Genomic DNA, 14,057 nt, shown 5'->3' with positions numbered 1-14,057 from the left:
CTTATCTAAGATGGTAAAGTACAAATGAGGAAAACGACCAAAACCTGTTCTGGACAAGAAGATACCACTTACAGTGGGCTAGATCCTTGCACTGTCGACTGGAATAAATGAGCAAATTGGATGGGCTAGTCAGTCTCTTTCTGCCCCCATCTATTATGTTACACAGGGACAGTAACTTTAAAACGAGTGCAGGAGCACTCATATGCTGCAATTTTAAATCTTGCGCACGTATGATTTAAAACACGCCTACTGCACGTATGCATGCTCCTAATTTTAAGCAGTTACTCAAGCAAATGTAGTTTGCATATCATCCTTTACACTTTGTTGGCTGTAATGTGCACAGGCAAGCGGATTTTAAAACATACTCGTGTGAAGGACATTCCCAGTTTTACCAATTAGTCCACCAGTTTGCTCAGTCTGTTTTAAGGTCATCCAGACCCCTCTGGTTCTTCAGTTTGCACACCCCCCAGTTGTCCCAGACCCCTCACCCAGTCAATTAAGGCCTAGACAGAGATTTATGCAAACTTACATTTCATCAAGAGCAGAAGTAAACATGCACAGCTAACAGCTACTGCAGGCAGCAGCCACCAGATTTAAAATATGGATTTACACATGTAAATTTTGGGCCTGCCCTGGAACACCCCAACTTCACCCCTTCCCCCTCCCCTTTTTAATTTTTTTTTTTTTTTTTAATTCACGCACACACATATATGGCATGTAATTTGCAGCTTTTAAAATATGCATTACTCACATATATGGGCCTTTTAAAGCGAGCAACACTTTTCAAATTCACCCCTAAGTGTTCCAGCTTCACAACTCCAAGTACACATCCATTTCAAGAAGCAGTAACTCTGCTGTCCTGACTAATTCTAAGATCATACTATTCTGTGAGCTAAGACTAAATGTTTGTGAAATTAATGACCAGGCAGTTACAAGGGTTGGATCCTGATATTTGAAATCACAAATTATAAACTTGCACTAATTTAGCCACCCTTCTGTTTGGGACCATATGCTCAGTACATTATTCTTGCCATCCAGTATATTGGGCTAGTAATGCATAAAGCTCTCATTTTAAGAACTTCTCAGACTGCTTGTTTATGGGTAATTAACCTTTCACTCTGAACAAGGTACACTTGAAAGGCAAACCATCAAAGGAGGAAAATTGGACCTGCTAATTTTCATTCCTGGAATACCACAGATCAGTCCAGACAAGTGGGTTTTGCAGCCCTACCAGCAGATGGAGTCAGAGAACAAAAACCTTTCTGAAACTGTTACATAAGCTGGAATGCCACATGTAATCCCTCAGTATTGACCTGTTCCCAAGCCAAGATGCAGACAAATTGAAAAGCTAACCTAATTCCCTCCTCTACATGAGCAGGGAAATAAATGCCCTTCAACAAAAGCCCTTATTCAACAGTAGGGATCAAAACCCCTAAAAGTTAAATAATGACAAGGCTTTTCAGTCTTCTCTATCATACACATAGCCGAGATATCGGTCTTTCAATAGGATGGGGCTCTGGACTGATCTGTGGTATTCCAGGAATGAAAATTAGCAGGTAAAAACCAATTTTCCTTTCCTGTTCATAGTCCAGATCAGTTCAGGGAAGTAGGATGTACTCAAGCTCCCCTAAATCAGGTGGAAACATGAAAAACCAATTCACAACATGTGCTCCCCAAACAGCACCTCATCGGGCACCCAAACATCTATTTTGTATTGTCTCATGAAAGTGTGAAGCGATGACCAAGTTGCTACACAGCAGATCTCCTGCAGAGAAACCAACTGACACTCCGCCCAGAAAGCTGCCTTTGCACTGGCCCCTTCAGGAAGCGCCCTTCCCTTTCAAATATAATCTGAAATTAAGGCCTCTTTCAGCCACTGTGCAATCGTAACTTTCAAAGGCTTGCACCCCTTCTTTGCTCCACTGAACAGCACAAAAAGGTAATCAGACCTTCGAAATCCATTGGTAACCTTCAGACACCAAAGTAAACACAGACAGACATTCAACAAATGTAACTCTCTGGATCCGCTGCATCCAGATGCTGGAATGCAATAAGTTCGACTGGCTGACTCAGACAAAACAACAAAAAACGCCCTTCAGCAAAAACTACAGAACAGTCTGCCACTAAATCCCATTCACTGAAATTTGAAAAAAGGGATCCCTACATGACAAGGCCTGAAGTTCCGACATTCACCTAGCTGAACAGATAGCCACTAGAAACACCACATTCAGAGAAAGATCCTTCAGGGACGTCAAGCCCTTCTTCAACACACCATACCTCAAATGCTTTCCATACCCTGACATAAACCCAGGAAGTGAACAGTTGTCTAGCCTGAAGTAAGGCAGTAATAATTGCTTCATAGTATCCCTTCAAATCACAACCACCTCCTATCAAAGGTCAGGCCATGAGACAAAAAGCAATCCATCCGATCTGAAAAGTTTGGACCCTGTTGGAGCCCTTGAAGATCACCTAACTTCAGAGGACCACCCACTGCGAGATTTACCAAGTCTGCAAACCTGTGTCAACGCAGCCTCTCCGGCACCACTAGTATAACATAGAACTCTCATCAGCTCTTTGATGCCTTCTGAGATGCACTTTCGACTACTCGCCTTTGTATTCTTCCTTGTCACCATGAGATCCCACTGAGGAACTCCCCACTTGGCCTGAATTAGCTCCATTGCTTCTGACAATAATTCCCATTTTCCCAGGTCGAACTGCTGCCAGCTGAGATAGTCCACTTGTAGACTATCCACCCTGGTTACATGGGACGTTATCAGTGATGCAATGTACGTTTCTGCTCAAGCACCCACTGTTGCCACATTATTTGACAAAACTCGAGCCACATGAATAATAGATCATAACGTTTGGATGACCTCTGACACTAAGCCATCTGTCCTTATTAGGCTGGGGTCAGTGGTCACCACTCCCTATCTGGGATCCCCAAGTCCACTCTCCTTGCTCTAAACTGGCCAAGAAAGCCAGCCGAAGGACTGGACCTGGCTATCCCTTGAAGTGATGTTGGGAGCTGAAATTCCTGAGGGTGAATTCGGGAAAGAGTGTATATGTGCAAATGCCCACTGAACTAATTCAAGCACAGAAGCCATAGAGCCCAGGATTTGCAAATAACCCCATACTTTGGGTATCAAAGCCACAACAGACGAAAGACCTGAGCCTGCAACTGTGTCACCCTCTCTGCCGGGAGGAACACTCTTCCCAACTCTGAATCAAACCTTGCCCCCATATACTCCAGGGGCTGGAACAGAATAAGGCTGCTCTGTGCTAGGTTCACCACCCAGCTCAGAGACTGCAAATTCTGCATCACCCATGGCAGGGAATGATGTCTTTTGTCTTTGCCTCAAGGAGCCGTACCAAGAACCTCTCTCTTTGCAGGGCCGCAGCTACCACCACTATCACCCTGGTGAAGGTCCGAGGAGGTGTCGCCAATCCTAACTATAGAGCTCCTGGAACTAAAACTGCTCACGTAGGGCTAACCACAGAAGCCCCGAGTCTGATGCTAGAAACTCCCCTTTGCGAACCACCGCTCTTACCGATTTCAATATTTCCATGCAACAACGAGGTACCCAGAACGCTGCAATTATCTTCTTCAGATCCAGAATGGGCCATAAACTGTCTTCTTTCTCAGACACTCTGAAATTGATTGAATATCTGCCTTTCCCCCATTCATCTGGAGGCACGGTCACCATCGGCTCCAGATGTTATAGAAGATTCTAGCATGGTGTGCAGTGCCTTCTTTACTCGCAATGTGCAAGGGGAACTTGGACCGGACGAGCAAAATCTTAGGTGAAGCCGCCTCTTATGTCCAGTACCCACTGGTCCAAAGACCTCATAACAAAGGGTCAATCTCCCTCCGACCGCCTTTTTCTTTTTTTTTTGAGAAGAGTGGACCAGCCTCCCTTCATTGTATGGACTTGCTGCCTCCGGCCCCTTGACTGGAGTTATCCCAAGTGGAAGTACACAGACCCAGAAAAGGACTGCTGCTGCCCTGATCCTTGCTTCTGAGGTGAAAAAGCTCCACTGTTGGAGCAATACCCTCTCTTCGGCTTGTCTTCAGGCAACTTTAGCTCTTTAGACGCCCCCTGAAAGGTTAACTAGTTGCTCCAGATCCTAGCGGCACACTAACCTTCCCTTAAAGAGGAGATCACCAAGCTGGGATTTGGACCAGACATCCGTTGATGATTTGTGTGACCAAAGAAAAACATTTAGCCAATACCGCTGACACCATAATCCTGGCTGACATCCGAAACAGATCATAAGGCGCATACACCACATAAGCCACTGCTGCCTCCAGATGTTCTGCTTGTCTACCAGAGGCTGAGGAAACCTGTACTTTTGCCTGCAAGCTTTGCACCCACCACAGCCAGTCCCGCATGCCCAAGGGTGAAACCTCGAACATCCTTTTTAGCTTCATTGGCAATTTCTGATCCCTGAGCACTTGCCATGTCCCACAGCTGCACTGCCTCGTCTTTTTTTTTTTTAAAAGAAGACAGGCCTGCGAAAATACCCCCAAGAAAAAGAGAAAGGGAATACTTTCCTGATGGTTATTCACATGCCAGAGGGCCAGTGAGAGCAGTCCAAGGGAAAGCAGGCAGCCAGAACCATCGGCTTTCAGTCCCCTCGATGACTTCAGGCTGAGCTATACCAGGGATACCAAACCCCTGCTCGCCCTGCTGTACCTGAAGGATGGCCCTCGAAGCTGCCTAACACCTCAGGGAGCCCACACAAAAATCCTGTCATCTCTTCTCTTCTTCCTTTAATCTAATTCTCCAGACTGAAAGATTTTCATCTCTCTCATTTACTGGAGTCAGAGAAATACTGACGGACTGCAGGTGGCACACTAGCTTATACAGTCTTTCAGAAATGTTTGTGTTCTCTGATTCCATCTGCTGGTAGGGATGCAAAACCCACTTGTCTGGACTGATCTGGGGTAGAAACAGAAATATAAGGATTTATTTCAATTTATGAATAACGCTTATGATAGTTAACTGGTGTGGGTCACATTAAGTCAGCACAACATACATACCTGGGTAGTTTCATTTCCTGCAGACAGCAAGTGAAGGAAGTAAGGAACTTTATTGACCATCATCTGTTGGTAATCATTGGTGACAGACATATTTGTTAATAACCTAAGCCCAGCCAACTGCAAATCAGAGTTGAGTGGAGACAAGGCCACATCTGAACAAATTTCTGAGATATACACCTAAAAAAAAGAAGAACAAGCAAACTGACTGTATGCCACCTTTTTCATTACTGAAATCCAAGAGCTTCCCTTCAGTATCAGCACTGGATAGTGTGTGTACTATCAAGATGGTGCAGAATCATTTAATTTTCAAAAAAAAATTTAAAAAATTAAACAGAATGAATGTTGGAAAACAAAATCTCTGATTTCCAAACAACTTTCTAAAAGGGAGCGGGTTCAATTAGATTCTTACCTGCTAATTGCCTTTCCTTGAGTCCTGACAGACCAGTCAGACAAGTAGGATTTGTCCCCCTCCTATCAGCAGATGGAGTCAGAAAGCAAGATGATCTGACCTGATCTCTCTCTACATATATTTTTTTTTAATATATATATTTTTTAATAAATAAATTGTAAATATGGAATCATGGTGAAGACTAATGTTGTATTTGTATTAAACAAAATAAATGACCTATTATTGAACAATCTTTTATTCTTCTTTTAAATATCACACACTATAAAGTATTTTTAAATAACAATTAACAGCATATATATATTCAACTTTAGTAAGGTAAGAATCCAAGTCTTTATAAAAAAAAATGTCCATATAGCAGATTGGATTTTAAATGTTTCTCCAAAGCAACCTTGAATGTTATGTCCCAGATCCAAAATGCTCCCAAAAATGATTGCACAGAAACTAGATTGTACTCGCACCAAGATCGTGCTGGGTTCCCTTTAATCCATTGTAACTGCCACGTTTAAAAAAATCAGATGTCAACTTAAACTCTCCGAGACAAAGGACCTCTGTTTCACCAATCAATGGCTTCAACAGGAGGAAGAGATGCATAAGTATATATAAATCCTTCCAACTGTGAAACAACAAAAATGGATGTGTACCGACATATACATAATACAGATATTAAAAAACTTAGCATAATGCTATGGTTGTCTTGCACCTACCACAATTTATCAGTATTCAAACTTATGTGGACTTCATCAAAAAAATGGCTGGGAGACCTCAAATTTTTAAACTGCATGATTCCTATTTCAGGATTGTACAAACCTGAAATAGGGGTGTAACATTTCAGCAAAGCTGTATGAATCTTGCTCCTCCTGAGCCCGTGGTCCCAACCTTCCTGCAGGTCGCAATGCAACAGCTCAGAGACTGTGGAGGCTGTTCCTGTGGCCGCCCCCCTTGGGATGGCCATGTTGTTCTGGAGCTCTGCTCTTCCTGTACTCCCCCTCCCCTGCTTGTGCTGCATTTGGCTGAGGCCCACTGCTGCTCCTGCTCACTCCAAGCTCCACATATAACAAACTTTCGAATCCGCTCCATACCTGCTCTGGAGGAGACGGGGCTCCTGGGAATGCATGACAGGTCAAAGTAACTGCTGCTGGTGTCTTGACTGTGCCTTCTCTCCTACAGCATGTTATTTTAATCAAGCTTCTTAAAAGGTGCAGAGCACAACAGTGCCTTTGGCAAGGAGAGAGAAATACAGAGAACTTGCCCAGATTACCCTGGGGAAGGAAGAGCAGCTATTCTTCTGACTGTTGACCTGGAGGAGCACCAGACTCAGTCAAAGCTCTCACTGGGGACATCAGCCTGACGTTAAGCCACTTTCTTCCACCTTCCTGCTACCATCTGCTGGAGGAAGGGAACTACTGATGCCTTCCCTGTTCTATCAGAATATATAGGGAAGGACATCAGGTTAAATCATCTTGCTCTCTGCCTCTATCTGCTGGTACCAGGGACAAATTCCACTTGTCTGGGATGGTCCAGCAGGATGATGAGGAAGCAGAACTTAGACATTAGAAGAAAAAGATACAAGACTAAAACCATGATTTTATTTTATGCCTAATCGGAGAAGTCCAATAAATAATGCTACACAATCTTATTCTGGATGCATATGGTGACTGTAGTCTCAACAAACCATCATTTAAATCAAACATTTTTGCCCCAGAAATACTGTTTATCATCTCCACAAGAAAATGCAGTGGCTGTAGCTTCTGCTGCACCATAACATATTTATTTGGGTTTCTATGGTTTCTCCCATGTGCATGAGATCAAACTATGGTTTCTCCCATGTGGTGAGATCAAACTTTAGACACTGAAGTGTCCTTGCCCTGTCACTGGGCCCTCCAACCAGCCGCATACTTTCAAACTGCTTTGTCTTCACAATTAACAGAAGTTAAGAGGTTTTATTCATCATTAAAAAATTCTATATTTTTTATTAAAATTTATTTGCCAAAATACAAAATGCACTCTAAGCAAAATAGAGCAGAAATAAAACAGCAATATGATAGCCTAGTGGTTAGAGCAGTGGGCTATGAACCAAGAAACCAGGGTTCAAGTCTGGCAAGTCACTTTACCCTCCATTGCCTCAGGTACAAACTTAGATTGTAAGCTCTCTGGGGATAGGGAAATACCTACAGTACCTGAATGTAATCCGCTTTGAAGTGCAGAATAAAGTGTGAAAAGCAAAATATTAAAAAAAATATATATATAAGAAAATTATTCCTTACCTGCTAATTTTCGTTCCTGTACTACCACGGATCAGTCCAGACCCTGGGTTATCTCCCCCTTCAGTCAGAGCAAACATCTGAGAGGACACCAATATATAAGTAGGCTCCCTCTCTGCGGTCCCTCAGTATGAAGTATAGCAAAGCAAGAAGGAAAGATAGTATTGGATGGAGCAAGGTATCAAAGATAATAATTGGTAACCTGGGATGAGAAAAAGACATCCCGAAACAGCAACTTGCAAAAAGAACAATCAACAACATCCAAACAGTTCTGAATCATGTAGTAACTGCGTATTATTTTTTTTTTTTTTTGTTTTTATATACCGGAAGTTCCTATATACAATACATATCACTCCGGTTCACATTTAACAAAGATAACTATCGCCGGGTAGGCGGTTTACATGGAACATATCAAATATAATATAATGAACAGATGAACTATAATACAGTATAATATATTAAGAGACAACTAAGATCAACTTAGAAAACAACTTGGAACTGACTCAATGTGAGCATTACATTATGTTGTTTGAGCTGGTAGCATTAGGGTGGGGTCTGGACTGATCCATGGTACTACAGGAACGAAAATTAGCAGGTAAGGAATAAATTTTCTTTTCCCTGTACGTACCCAGATCAGTCCAGACCCTGGGATGTACCAAAGCTTCCCTACTTAGGGCAGGCCCCAGCTAGCCCAGCTCGCAGTACCTGAGCCCCAGAAGACCCAAGGACCAGTGCTTGGAGGTTTAGCCAGTAATGATGAGCAAAAGTGTGCAAAGACTTCCAAGTAGCTGCACGACAAATCTCTTGCGGAGACACAGAACGACTTTCTGCCCAAGACACCGCTTGAGCACGGAGCGAATGAGCCCTAATACCCTCCGGAGGGGAAGAATCCGCTCCTATGTAAGCTGAAGAAATAGCTTCTTTTAACCACCGTGCAATGGAGGTTTTCGACGCCTGGTGGCCCTTCTTGGGTCCATGCCATAAGACATACAGATGGTCCGAAAGGCGGAAATCATTCGTCGTTTCCAGATATCGAACAAGGACATGCTTGACATTGAGTCGCCTGAGCTCTCTGGAATCCTCGCCCGAGAAGGAGGGCAGCTCCACTGACTGATTCAAATGAAAAGTCGAGACGACCTTAGGTAGAAATGACGGCACTGTGGTCAGAGAAACTCCCGAGTTCGTGAAATGAAGATAAGGTTCTCGGCATGACAAGGCTTGAATTTCCGAAATCCGCCGAGCCGAGGAAATGGACACCAAAAACACAGTCTTAAGCGTGAGATCCTTCAGAGATGCCCTTTTTAAAGGCTCGAAAGGCGGTCCAGCCAGGATCCGCAGAACCAAATTTAAATCTAATGAAGGCATAAGCGCCTGTGTAGGTGGTTTAACGTTCTTCACACCCCGGAGAAAATCGGACTATGTCTGGATGGGCCAAAAGTAAAGACCCTGGGAGACGAGGAAGAAGAGCTCTCAGAGCAGCCACTTGTACCCTCAGAGAATTGTAAGCCAGACCTTTATCCAGACCTTGTTGCAAAAAGGAAAGAATCTGAGGAACAGTTACCTGATGGGAAAGAACCGGTACTGCCTCACACCAAGCATCAAAAACCTTCCAGACCCGGATAAAGGAGATGGAAGTGGAAGTCTTTCTAGCCTTGAGAAGCATTGCAATCACATCTTTTTGATATCCTTGATGCCTCAGCCGGCGCCATTCAAAAGGAAAGGCGCAAGACAAAAGCAATCTGCCTGGTTGAAAAATACGGGACCTTGATGAAGCAGGTGAGGCAGATATCCGATCCGAAGAGGACCGTCCATGGCTAGGGTTGACCAAGTCCGCATACCACTGTCTCAGAGACCACTCTGGCGCTACTAGAGTAACGGGTCCCGGATGGTACTCTATTCTGCGCAGTACTTTCCCGATCAGAGGCCACTGTGGGAACACAGAGTAACAGCTCTGGAGGCCATGGAAGAACCAGGGCACCAACGCCCTCCGCGCCGTGCTCCCTTCTGCAGCTGAAGAAGCGTGAAGCCTTCGTGTTCCTTTGAATGGCCATGAGGTCGAAGTGGGGGACTCTCCACCTGCCGAACACGAGATCCATCACCTCCTGGGAGAGTTCCCACTCCCCTGGATTTGTGCGCTGTCGGCTCAGAAAATCCGCTTGGACATAGTCTACCCCGGCTATGTGGGAAGCCGCCAAGCGAGACAGATGGTGCTCCGCCCAGTCCATGAGGAGGTCCATCTCCAGAGAGACTTGCCGACTTCTTGTGCCTCCCTGGCGATTTATGTAAGCCACTGTGGTTGCGTTGTCCGAGAGCACCCTGACGGCTCTGCCCTGAATCAGAGGAAGGAACTGGCTCAGGGCTAGGCGAACTGCCCTGGTCTCCAATCGATTGATGGACCACGCCGCCTGCACCGCCGTCCATTGCCCCTGAATCGAGGGTCTCCCACACACTGCCCCCCAACTGGAGAGGCTGGCATCAGAGGTGATCACGATCCATTGGGGAACTTCCAGCTCCACCCCCTGCAGCAAGTGATCCAGGTGGAACCACCAGGAGAGGCTGTGTCTGGCTATCTCTGGCAGGGGTGCCTGATAATCCTGGGAGACCGGCTTCCAGTGGGAGAGCAATGCCCTCTGCAAAGGATGCATATGCGCAAAAGCCCACAGGACCACATCTATAGTGGAAGCCATAGTACCCAGATCCTGCAGGTAATCCCACGCGGTCAGGAGTGAGAGGCAAAGAAATCGCTGTAGCTGTGCCAGAAGACTCTGCGCCCACTCCTGTCGGAGGAAGACCTTGCCCAGCTTGGTGTTGAAATGGGCCCCCAGGAAGTCGAGCTCCTGCGACGGCACAAGACTACTCTTGGCCAAGTTGACGACCCAGCCGAGAGAGCGAAGAAGATGTAAAACCTTGTTGACCGACCGCCGACACTGGGCTTCGGACTTCGCTCGGATGAGCCAATCGTCCAAGTACAGGTGGACCAGAATCCTGTCTCTCCGGAGTGCCGCCGCCACTACCACCATCACCTTGGTGAAGGTGTGAGGTGCTGTTGCTAGTCCGAACGGCAGAGCTTGAAACTGGTAATGACAGTCAAAGATTTTGAAGCGCAGAAAACTGATGCTCCGGTGGAATCAGAATGTGAAGATAGGCTTCCGTCAGATCCAAGGATGCTAGGAATTCCCTGCAATACACTGCAGCCATGACAGAACGTAATGTTTCCATGCGAAAACGTGGGATCTTGAGTGCCCTGTTTACCAGCTTGAGATCCAGAATCGGGCGGAAGGAGCCTTCCTTCTTGGGGACCACGAAGTAAACGGAATAATGGCCTGACCCGAGTTCTAACCTCGGAACCGGCCTGATAGCCCCCAAGCCGAGGAGCCAATCCAGTGTCTGGCGCACGATCACCTGCTTCTTTCGAGGTCCGCAAGGAGAGAATACTAACCTGTCTCTGAGGGGTTGAGCAAACTCTAAGGCGTAGCCGTCTCTTAGAATATCCAGGACCCAACGTTCGGTAGTTATCCTGGTCCACTCCTCGTAGAAGAGAGATAGGCGACCTCCTATCCGAGGAACTGAAGAGTGGATCAGCAAAACTTCATTGGGCAGGCTTGGACACTGACCCTAGGGACAAATCGTCTCGGGATGGATGTCTACCTCGAAAGGAATGAGACCAGGCCTGGGATCGAGAGGAGGGAGGCCTCTAATTAACCAGTCTGGATTGCTGAAAAAGTCGCTGACCCCGGAAACGGCTGCGGGTGGCACCGAACATTCTGGCTGGACGAGGCTGATCCTCCGGCAATTTATGAACTTTGTTCTCCCCGAGCGACTTAATCAATTGGTCCAGCTCCTCGGCAAACAGTAACTTGCCCTTAAAAGGCAAGGATCCAAGCTGAGTCTTCGAAGAAGCATCCGCAGACCAGTTACGGAGCCAGAGGAGACGTCTGGCCAAGACCATGGACCTGGCCAATACTCATAGGAGGTCATACAGAGCAACCGCCCCATACGCTATGACCGCCTCCAGGCGCTCAGCCTGTTATGCCTCCTCTGGAGGTAGCTCTTGAGTCCCCAGGAGCTGCTGTAGCCATCTGAGGCCTGCTCTCTGCATGAACGAGCTACAGACCACCGCTCGGACACCCAAAGCGGAGACTTTGAAAATCCTCTTGAGATAGACTTCCAGCTTTCTATCCTGAACATCCCTCAGGGTGGCACCCCCAGTGATCGGGATGGTGGTCCTCTTCGTGACTGCTGTCACGAAAGAATCAACTTTGGAAGCTTGAGGAGCTCCAGTAAGTCCTCCGGGAGCGGATAAAAGTTTATTCATTGCCCTGGCGACCCGGAGGAAAGCCTCCGGAGTATCCCACTCTCGAGAGAGTAATTCCAAAATCGTGGGATGAGATGGGAATGACCTGGCCAGGGGCCGAAGGCCTGCTAGAACGGGGTCTCCACGCTTATTCCCCGTCTGTGGACCCGGAGTCTCCGGAACTGGGTCCATGTCCAATTCCTGAACCACAAGCGGGATAATGGGCTGCAGCTCGTCACGCTGAAAAAGGCACAACATGCGTGGATCATCTCCCTCCAACTGCGCCTGGGACCCCAGATCATCCAGATCTGGGTCCCCGAGAGGGTCCGGAGCCGGATCTACATTCGGGACGACCGAGGAAGACACCACCCAAACACGGGAGGGACCCTGAGGGTCCGCTGGTCCCGGACAGCCGCCTGCACCCTGATTGTTGACTGAGCCAGTGGTGTCCTGCAGAACTGGCAAGGGTGGCACAGGCAGCGAAACCCCCAACCTGGGTATCTTAGGCGGCGTAGGGATGGCAGATAGGTCTGGTGGCTGGCTCTGCCTAGCCAAATAAGCATTATGCATCAGCAGGATGAACTCTGCTGAAAATGGTTCCAGTGGACCCATGGGGGGGGGGGGGGGGGCACAGGTGCGGGAGGTATCCGAGGAGGGTCCCCCGAAGGTGCCCCCGTGTCTGGGAGGTGGGCTGGGAGCAAAACCAGTGGGGAAGGCGACCGGCCAAAATCTCCAATCTCCTCGTGCTGAGGAGAGACTGAATCCCCTGCCGGCAAAAATGGCCGCCATTCCCACGCGATTCGGGGACGGTCTACCAGACTCCGACCGTGCATGGCTGCGGGATGAAGAACGTGCTACTGGGCTAGAGGGTCCTTCCCCACCGGGGAGACACCTTGAGCAAAGTCCTGCCCGGGAGAGCCGCGAAGCGAGCTCTCCACAAGCGCTACATTGCGGTGACCGCGGCATGGGGGAAGGCGCCGGCACACAGAGAAAAAAAAGTTATCCCCCGAAAACTGCCAGAGATGGCAGCAGGAGCACTCAAGCACGACTGAAAAGAGCTCTGACCTCAAGCGCTTTACGAGGCACTAAAAAGTTATTTATTGCTGCTTTTCGTGGTTTTTTTTTTACAAGACAGAGGAATGACGCCTCTCTGTCTGTGCTGCCCAGAGGCAAAAATGACCTCCCAGGGCAGCCGGTCGGGCCAACGGGGGAGAGGTTGGACCACCAACTTTCACCCCTCCAGAAAAAAAAAAAGAGTACAGAAAGTAAAAAATTCCCCCCAACAGACAAAAGATCACAAGAAAAAACCTGAGAAATGAACCAGCATCAGATTAGTCTGCAAGCTGAAGCAGTGTGAAGGAGGAAGGCAGGCGCCCCTCACGCTCTTTTTTTTTTTTTTAATCAAACTTGATCCATCCACAGTAGAGAGGAACAGCAAGAAAAGAAAATTCTTCTCTCACACTAAAGGGGGAACCGCAGGTGCAACCCTCATCTGTTGAGTCAGAGGAAATACTGAGGGACCGCAGAGAGGGAGCCTACTTATATATGGGTGCCCTCTCAGATTCTTGCTCCGACTCCATCTGCTGGAAGGGGGAGGTAACCCAGGATCTGGACTGATCCGGGTACGTACAGGGAAATATATATTTATTTTATTTAAATTCTTTTAATATACCGATGCTCAAGACGAAGGTCTTATCGTACCGGTTTACAGCGTAACCAGGGGTAACCAATTAAATAGAAGATAAAGTTACAATGAACAGGGATGTACAGTACGGGAGAGTTAAGAGCAAAAGATATTAGATTAACATAACATAATTCTAACAAGAGAAACGTATTTGACAATCAATGATACTAGCTTAGACAAAGGTTTGCTAAGTATATTGAACTGTGGCAGGAACGATCCAGGAGAAGGGGGGGGAACTGTGAAAATAAGTGGAGAGTGTCTACGCTAGTGGTGGACAGACCCATCAAGGGAAGGCTTGAATGAACAGCCAAGTTTTCAGTTTCTTTCTGAAGGAGAAAGGGCATTGTTCCTGGCGAAGTTCTGGGGGA

The 14,057-nt window shown here is 47.0% G+C and overlaps 1 protein-coding gene across 2 annotated transcripts in view; it reads right to left on the bottom strand.

The window, feature by feature from the left end:
- Nucleotides 1–14,057, bottom strand: part of ARMC10 (armadillo repeat containing 10) — a 40,474-nt gene that overhangs the window by 18,765 nt on the left and 7,652 nt on the right. For both annotated transcript variants that reach the window (XM_029617151.1, XM_029617150.1), the window contains exon 4: nt 5,042–5,218. In XM_029617151.1, the coding sequence (XP_029473011.1) occupies nt 5,042–5,218 (177 nt within the window). The remainder of the gene's footprint in view (nt 1–5,041; nt 5,219–14,057) is intronic.

The sequence above is a fragment of the Rhinatrema bivittatum genome, chromosome 9, assembly GCF_901001135.1.
Source record: "Rhinatrema bivittatum chromosome 9, aRhiBiv1.1, whole genome shotgun sequence".
Taxonomy (NCBI): Eukaryota; Metazoa; Chordata; class Amphibia; order Gymnophiona; family Rhinatrematidae; genus Rhinatrema; species Rhinatrema bivittatum.
The sequence above is the reverse complement of the archived record's forward strand: the minus strand, read 5'-3'. Positions and strand labels throughout refer to the sequence as shown.